Source organism: Euprymna scolopes, chromosome 17 (assembly GCF_053919585.1).
Source record: "Euprymna scolopes isolate OS-2025 chromosome 17, ASM5391958v1, whole genome shotgun sequence".
Classification (NCBI taxonomy): Eukaryota; Metazoa; Mollusca; class Cephalopoda; order Sepiida; family Sepiolidae; genus Euprymna; species Euprymna scolopes.
In genome coordinates, this window is record NC_136498.1 from 64053869 (window position 1) to 64063921 (window position 10053).

A 10053-nucleotide genomic window follows, 5' to 3' on the forward strand; every position below is an offset into this window, starting at 1 on the left:
TATCTGGACTTTATGTTTACAGTATTATGCAATCTGTAATCCTACAGCATTTCAGTATTTCATTGAATATATATATATATATATATATATACATACATACATACAGGTCTACTATCAGACTATGCATGGTGTACTGTTGTCATATTTGGGCTGATCCCTATTGTGTACTGCCACAAATGCTCCTGACACTGCCTCCGTTGGGGCTCAGTCAGACACTTCGGATGAGCCAACACCTGGATCCCTGACAGATGAAGGACTAGCACTGGAAAAACGTGTTCATCCGTGGATTGACTCTGACACGAAATGGCCTGCTCTTCCAAGAAGGAAACATTTCGGAGCAAGGTATTTTAGGACCCACAGACAGGCTCACACTGAAGAGCCTAATTGTTTGAATACTCCGATCCTGAGTCATGGATTGCCGAGGCAGTCACGCTGAACTCGGAGGGAGCCTGGACATTTAAAGAACTTTCTTCCCTATAAGTGAGAAATTTGGTAGAGGAGAATGTTGTGAATATGGATTATCTCCCTTGATAATCCAAGACTATAAAAGCTGTGCATTTCTGCTTGTCGAGCAGACAAGTAGTCGAATTCTTAATTGAATAATAAATTTTGCTAGACGGAAACTTGTCCTGTTTTCATTACATCAAGTCTACCGGGAAAGACAATGGAAATGTTCCCAAATCAGTAAACACACCTTTAAGGGGATCTCTGAAGATCGAACTTTCTTTAAAACTTCAAATATATCCTGTTTGGATGAAATTTATATCATATGTATAAAATTCTTTGGGGAAGACAATAGAATTGATCTTGAATACCTGTATTGATTGATCTTGTCACCCTGTATGTGTCGCATATTTATATGTTCCCACCTCTTAGAGATAGAACCCCCTTAAAACTTCGAATACCTCTATCCAATTATAATGTAATTCAAACTATATGCATAGGACACTAATTCAGAATTGTGTGACAAATAGCATTGTCCACTTATGAACGATCATCACATTGTGATATTGATAAACATCGCCCTAAACTTTCGACCCTAAGTTGAAGAGTCATTGCTAAAAATGACCTGTACTTCCAAAAGGCTGACTGGAAAGGCATCAGAGATGCCCGATGGAGTAGTATCTTTTCGCTTCCTGTGGAACAGTTTGCAAACGAGGTTACTGAATGATTCAAATCAGCAATTAAAACATGGAAATTTGCAAGAGTGAAATAGCTGCAACCAAGAGAAGGCACTCCAAAATCTGAAAAATTACTAACAGTGTTAAGAATGGTGGCCAATAAGCAATTCTCTCACAAGCCAACAATCATGACGTAGCTTGCAGGACGGCTGAGAAAGCTGAATTGCTTGGCAGTTCATCTCTAACTCCACTACAGACTCCTCAAACCACTCCCTCCAAAATTTCTTTTTGCTGGCATAAGCCACACTCGGTTATCTGAAAATCACTCCTTCTCACGGTCGTGATATTTTTCTCGTCAAACTCTTCAACAAATGCCTTACCGAATCTTGCTTCCCTGACTGAAAAATTGCTTCTATGGTACGAGTATTCAAAAATTCTGGTGAAGAAATTGACTAACTCGATTACTACCCCACTAGCCTCCTCCTGATCTTCGTCATAATCTTTGAATCTTTAATCAATCAAGCACCACCTCGTAGATAATGAACTTCTTTCTGGAAGATAGTATGGATTTAGGCAAGCTCGTTCTACTGCCGATATCTTAACTGTAATGTCTGAACGTATATACCATGTACTAAGTAGAAAAGGCTAAGGTAGCTCTTTATATATCTAAAGCTTTTGACAAGGTTTGGCACAAAGGTCTTCTCATAAAAATTAAATCATACAATACAACTTGACGAATACTTAATATAATGAGATCCTTTTTAGACAAGAGAAAAATCCAGATTGTCCTCGATAGTCATATATCAAAACAGCATGATATAAATATGGGTGTACCTCAGGGGTTGATCCTTGGACCTTTATTACTGATATTCACAAAGAACCTTCCTGATGAAATTGTGTCTGAGATGGGTATATTTGCTGATGACACCATGCTCTATAGCAAATACGAAGGGAACACGAATGTAGATGCATCTAAAACTTCAGAGAATGACATCTAATCTGTCGTGTATGGGGACGTAAATGGATAGTAAGATGTAATAATGTCAAGGTTAAAGTTTCTTTCCTATAAACCCTGACTACAGAGTGGAGCGATAAATTTTCCGCCCTAAAAGAAACAACACTACAACTTTATTTTAAAACTTTTATTGAAAAAAAAATCAATTCCAGTAACTTTATTATATAGTAGAGCTGTCATCTATTCAATGTAGCCGCCTTCAGCCTCAATCACCCTCTTGATACAGGTCCTGAACTGGGAGCATGCCTTTTCCATAAGTGCCAATGAAAGCTCGGCAGATAATCGGGAGATGGCGACGATTAGGATGGCTTTGGTGTTGTGGGAGGTCATGTTGGTGATGTTCTCGACGTATGACCAAACGAAGTAGTCCAGCAGGTTCAGGTCCGGGGAGGAGACGGGGCAGCGAAGGGTACAAAGTCATAGAACTCTTTCTGAAGCCAAGCCTGGGTCTCTTTGGACTTGTGGGCTGGCATAAAGTCCTCCTGCCACACCCAGGATCTGTTAGCAGCCACCTGATTGCACTAGGAGATCACCACACTCTTCAGCAGACGCAGATTCACTTTGATGTTGACTTTCAAGCCGACTTTGAAGATGTGAGGTGGCACGATGTGGCCCTTAATTGAAATCACACTAAAGACTATAACCGTGGGTTGTCCAATGCCTTGAACCACCCGGATTTGCATAATGAGGATGCTGACAATGGTCCTGTTTTCATAATTATTGACTTGGGATATAAATCTATGTATTATATTTCGTAGTACCTTTTCATCTGATTTAAAGTTGTGGTGTAGCTGGTTGCGATAGAATATATCGATGGGGGTGGGGATTGTTAACTTGGTTATTAGTTTGGTCTAGGTTTCTAATTGTTAGTTTAATTTGTTTATCTACTAGGAAATTGGGGAATTGGTTATTAATCAAGACCTGTTTGATATTCTTTAATGCGCTGTAGAATATTATTTTTATTCAAGGGGATCAATTTGGCTCGATTAATAAGTTTTTTTTTTATTTTTAAGATTTAAACATGGAAAAAGAAAAGGACTAGTTGTTAAAACTGGAAAAGTAAAAGACAAGATATTCCAGTAAAAAAAAATAATGAATCCATAACTTAAAATATTGCAGTATTAATTAAGAATTGATTATAATTTCTACTAGAATATTTTGTCTTTTTGTTTTCCAGTTTTAACGACTAGTCCTTTTACTTTTCCATGTTTAAATCTTAACCTTATTACTTTTCATGCTCGCATTTTTTTATGTAATATATATATATATATATATATATATATATATATATATATATTGCTTTCAAGGTTATGAGGGTTTTTTGAAGCATGAAAATGATGTTATTTTTTCGTATTAAATTAAATATTTTATTTTTTATATTTCAGGCGGTTCTCCGCTCTTAGTTACAAAAAAGTCTCTCTCTCTCTCTCTCTCTCTCTCTCTATATATATATATATATATATATATATATATATATATATATATATATGTATATATATATATATATATATATATATATATATATATATATATGTATATATATATATGTATATATATATATATATATATATATATGTATATATATATATATATATATATATATATATATATATATATATATGTATATATATATATGTATATATATATATGTATATATATATATATGTATATATATATATATATATATATGTATATATATATATATATATATATGTATATATATATATATATATATATGTATATATATATATATATATATATGTATATATATATATATATATATATGTATATATATATATATATATATATGTATATATATATATATATATATGTATATATATATATATATATATATGTATATATATATATATATATATGTATATATATATATATATATATGTATATATATATATATATATATATATGTATATATATATATATATATGTATATATATGTATATATATATATATATATATATATGTATATATATATATATATATATGTATATATATATATATATATATGTATATATATATATATATATGTATATATATATATATATATATATGTATATATATATATGTATATATATATATATATATGTATATATATATATATATATATGTATATATATATATATATATATATGTATATATATATATATATATATATATGTATATATATATATATATGTATATATATATATATATATATGTATATATATATATATATATGTATATATATATATATATATATGTATATATATATATATATATATATGTATATATATATATATATATATGTATATATATATATGTATATATATATATATATATATGTATATATATATATATATATATGTATATATATATATATATATATGTATATATATATATATATGTATATATATATATATATATATGTATATATATATATATATATATATATGTATATATATATATATATATATATATATGTATATATATATATATATATATGTATATATATATATATATATATATATATATATATATATACATATACATATATATATATATATATATATATATATATGGGAGTGGAGTAGAAAGTGGACGTTTTACTTTCGGCAACCTCATAACTCTCACTTCCCTTATTTTCTTCTTCACATTCCACAAGCGATGTTTCTGAAAAATCGGGAAGAATTGCCGTTTTCTGGGTTGCAATCTATTCATACAACTTTTATCGTTGGCTAGTTTGGATCTTGAAGTGGTATATTATTTTTAACTCTTTACATCAAGTGGCTTCATGCCTTGTCTGGAGCGATTTCCATAAAAAAATAGCCGAAGTTAAGTTACGTAAGCGACTTCCATAAAAAGAAAAAAAAACTATCTAAATCGATCTTTGTTGTATATGTTTATTTTCTTATTTATACCGACAAACATAAAAAAAAGCAATTGCTGATTTAATTGGAAAGCTATTACCTTAAGTCGATGACTATTTTTTTTTACAAAGGAGTCACCACTTATCAAGGCCAGATGCCACTCGAGGATAAGAGTTAATAAGTGGACTGTGGCCAATGGGACAATGTCGTAGTAATTGTTAGTGGAAATTCGGTAAATTGGATTACTTAAGGGGAACGACTCATCAAGAACTTGTTTACATTGGACTTGAAGACAACGCAACTCTCTTCCTAATCTACATCAATGATCTTCCAAATCACATGCTTAGATCATTCGTTGACATTTATGCTGACGACACTTCAATCTATGGCAGTACACCAAAGACCATAAACGACCAAGTTCTCCCTGATTCTCTCTCCTCTGATCTTGAGCAAGTGATACAATGGGGAAAGAGGTAGCTGATTACTTTTAATGCATCTAAAACCAAGCTTCTGTCTTTACATCATCAACGCTCTGATCCCCATCTGGCATCAATTGAAATGAATGGCTCTCATCTTAGGAAGGCTCCATGTTTGACAAACTCTTGGGCTTGACCATTACTCCTGATCTGAAACGGAACACGTACATCAAATCTGTTGCTAAGGACGCTGAGAAAATGGTGGGATTCTTCTATCAATCCAGTAGATATCTCACTGCTGATGCAATTCTATATCTCTATAAGAGCCAGGTACGTCCAAGGATGGAGTACTGTTGCCACATCTGGGCAGGAGCTGGTAGAAAGACCTTATCCTGCCTTGACAGAGTTCAAAATAGACTTCGTAACCTAGTGGAGAATGCACTTTTAACTTTCCTACAATCTCTTTCTCACAGAAGAGACGTTGCGAGCCTCTCTGCTTTATCGTTATTTTCTTGGCAAGGGCTCGTCTGAGCTCCAATCTATAGTCCTCTCTAGCCAAACTTACACGAGAAACACTTGTCTATCTGAAAACACTATCAATAATTTTCCCCTACTCTTTATCTGCGCCTAAACCTAAACGTAGATTCCATGAACAAAGCTTCTTTCTTAGAACTGCACACCCGAGGAACTCTCTTCCGTTTGCCTTCTTTCCAACTGAAAGATTTTAATATTCTTTTTGTGCTTTTTCATTTCAAATATAAGTTCATTTTTTTAAAACTCTTTTTTCCAAACAAGGAATATTGTGCCAATTAGAATATAAAGTGCCACTGATACATGGATGACGGACAACACCGGAAATTATCGAAGTCTGCCATAACCAGTTGTAAATCAGATTGCTGGCGATGACGTCACCCCTACATTCCGATCGAAGAATCGAAATTAGGAAACAATGAGAGAAACATTTAACTCTGAATTCAAATCGCTTAAAGTATTTCAAATCGATGGTTCAAATAAAAGAACAAATTAAATTTCAATCAAGGAATGTGGGGCGATGTGAATATAGACAGAGAAAAGAGAGCGAAGCCAACGACACACTTCTGCCGTCATACGATAGGCCGCAACCCACCACCATCCCTATTGACCCAAACTCTCTGTCAGATTATCATTTTGTAAAATAAAGAAACTTTGTTGATTCAACAAGTTGTTGTTGTTGATGAAAAAAAAAAACAAAAAAAAAAACGCAGTCGGCAGGGTGTATACATTTGGAAAAGTGATTCCATAAAATGTATAGTACTTTCTCCAGTCTTGACAGACTATGAATACCCACTATAAGTGTGCCTACACATGGAGTTTTTGTGGGAAAAGTTGCACAACCTCCAACCACACCTCTCCCGGGTCAGCGTTCCTAAATACCAGTGGCAAGTGGAGATTCAGAACGACTAGAGACAATGTTGAGATAAGTGAAGAGCACGACAGCGTCTAGAATTTTAGCCAGCTCAACGTTGCTTAACTTTAGTGATCTGATGAGAACTGGTGTGTCAATGTGACTATGCCGGATAAAACATATATACAAAATATAACGCTACCTTTTAAGATCGTGTCAAATTGGAGAGTTAAGCAGCTAGATATCTGTTCACATTATATTTAAACGTCTGCAGATTCATACAACCAGGAAACAGGGAGGGAATTCCAAAATCTAGCGAAGGAAGAAAGTATTAGAGTAGAATGTTTTCCGGCATCTAGGCGCCTCAGCAGTGAAAGGGGTGAAATTTTGCTGCTTGTTGGGTATGTTCTGCTTTAAGTTTAACTTTTAGTGACAATGTTGCCATGACGTGCCAGATTTTCTGTAACAAAAATATTTTAGAATTCGATTCGGAGAAAATTGATATGATGTAGCACTTGGTCTTATTATTTTTTTCTTTTGACTTGCTTTGTCTTTATTTTTATTAAAAAAAAAAAAAAAGGATTTCTGCATTCCCCCCCAGTCACGGATTAAGTTTCAATTCGACGCATGAAAAGAGATATTAAACTTCGAAACATTTATGTAACAGTCTTGTAATTAATTCTTGGAGGAAATAGGGCTTTAGTTTGAGTTGGTCACATTGCGAAAAAACTGATCACCGATGGCATCGATGGCAGGTTGTTTTTTGTTTTTTTTGTTTTTTTACTCATGTTCACCCCTTACGAAGCATATCGCCTCTCGGACGTACGGAGATATTATTTGCGACCATGACTAGGAAAGATTAACAAAATATCTGTTTGTTACATTTAAACTTCTGCATATCAGTACAACCAAGGAAGCAGGCAGCAGGAGGGGAATTCCAAAGTCTAACTGTTCGAGGGAATAAACTATTAGAATAGAAAGCATTCTGGCATGTAGGGACATCAACAGTGAAAGGGTGAGATCTTATTGCTAAGCGGGTTTGTCGGGGATATGTACGTCGAGGGGGTACAAGTGAAAACAGTTCATCAGAATATATTCCATTAAAATATTTGTAAAACAGGCAACAGTTTAGTTGAAAAAGTGGGACCGATTAGATTGGAGACCCCTTTTTTGGACCCTATTCAAGAGGGAGAGACTAGTGGTAGATGCACCAGCCCAGATGTGGCAACAATACTCCATGCATGAGTGAATAGTGGCCTTGTAGAGGTACGGGATACTCTCAGGTGTGAGTAGTCTTCTAGCTCGATAGAGGGAACCCACTTTCTTTGCAGCAGCCTTTGCAATGTCCTCAGTGTATTTGTTTTAGTCCATATTGTCCGCAAATGTTAGGCTGAGGAATTTGAAGGTAGAATTCTCAGGTAGGGTACTATTTGCCATGGATATAGGTGGTTGGAGACGCGTCTTGTAAGGTTGGAGACGCGTCTTGTAAGATTAGAGATGTCTTTGGACGATTCAGGTACCAATAATATCAGTCGTCAATCATTCCGAAGGTAGTTTTAATGAAACAACACAGAAAAAGATAGTGCTTATGATAATAAAACCCACGATAGTATTCTTCCGTAAAGTATACCGATGCATTAAAGTAACTATATTGATGATGAAAGACACAAAGAATAAAACAAAATATTTATCAACGTAAATCTGTTTAGGAGGGTGTTCAAATTTCATAAAGAGGTTGTTATACTGCATGATTTTCGGCCACAAATGATCGGCAACACACTCTTCGCACTTATTCGGCAGTCGATCTAGCGGAAAGAAAAGGACACGTAGAGAGGAATATTGAAGAAAGGTATTATAGTCTGGCATGAACCTGTCGTTTTGATTAACTGAGATTCGATCATGATCATTGATAATGAGAAGACCCAACTTGGCTGATAAAACACCAGTCCACACATCGTCCGGCATGAAAGATGGTGTGTCCAGAGACATATTGTACAATTTCCGAATTATCTTTTGTGACGCTATATATCCGTTACCATTGCAAAACGCCGGGTATTGTTTTCCCGGGTAATCTTTCAAAGAGACGCCGTGTTTATGTTTAACATTCCTGTTGGGATAATGCCCTTCTCGCTCCATCCAGCATGTGTACACGTTATCATAATATTGCGTTTCAGTCAGCGATTTTAAGTAAGACACCGTTTTAAAGATATCGACAAATATCTCGTCATTACATACGATCACAAAGACAGCACGGGGGCAATACGTCACTGTCCATTTCCAGGCCATGACTGTCTTGAGATCTAGGGTTTTGTAACTTTCTGGGAATGACTCTTGGATGACATCCCGATGTTCGCCATGTTCATCTTGTATGTATTTGTTTGACTCTTCTGTGTTGTTACCGAAGAGAAAGGCTACCCTGACTAGTTTATCTTTGACCTTTTTTAAAGAACCCCATGTCCTTCGGATGATTTTGCGTCGGAGTTCATTCCCAGGAATACTACGAACCAGGATTAGTAAGTAAACGCCCTCCTTGCAAAGGTTAGGAGTATTCAACATCAGGGTATAATTATGAGGGTTACAGTTTGGCTTTGATTTGAACTTCTGGTGGACATTCTTTGTTGTGCTCTTCCAATATTCCCCTGGAAAATTAAATAAATAAATAAATAAGTATCAAATCTATTCATTTCCTAAAAAAAATGCCAAACATGGAAAAATTATTTATTCCAATTTTGGGGTATGTTTTACAATCCACTGCGATCCGAAATAAATGGTAAACAAATCGGCTTGGAAAACAAATAATGTCGAACGTATACGAGTACAAGAAAAAAATGGCCGCGTAACAAATACGTATTTTCCTTGTGCTAGTGTGCCGGTCGACATTACTTGTTTTTCAAGCCGAATAAACATTTTATATCAAATAAAAACACTAAAAACTTATTATAATTAGGAAAAGGAGTAACATATTCTGTCTTTGTTAACATTTATTTTTTTTATATTTGATTTTTGTCCACTTCTTCGAATCGCTGTGGATTGTAAAACATGCCCCAATTTATTTTTCATTCTAAAAATAAAAATATATACAGAGATTATCATTGTTATTGTCTTCAGCATTTTTAATCAAATTTTGGTGCTTGTGCAGTTTACGGACCGTGCTGAAATAATTATATACACATATATAAAATAAAATTTAAATATATATATATACATATATATATACATATATATATATATATATATATATATATATTTATAT

The 10053-nt window shown here is 33.7% G+C and overlaps 1 protein-coding gene across 1 annotated transcript in view; it reads right to left on the reverse strand.

Annotated features, from left to right (window-relative positions):
• Positions 1-7559: 7559 nt before the first annotated feature.
• Positions 7560-10053, reverse strand: part of LOC145296759 (beta-1,3-galactosyltransferase 5-like) — a 30098-nt gene continuing 27604 nt past the window's right edge. The window contains exon 3 of the mRNA XM_080142808.1: positions 7560-9439. Within this exon, the coding sequence (XP_079998934.1) occupies positions 8340-9439 (1100 nt within the window). The 3' untranslated portion in view covers positions 7560-8339. The remainder of the gene's footprint in view (positions 9440-10053) is intronic.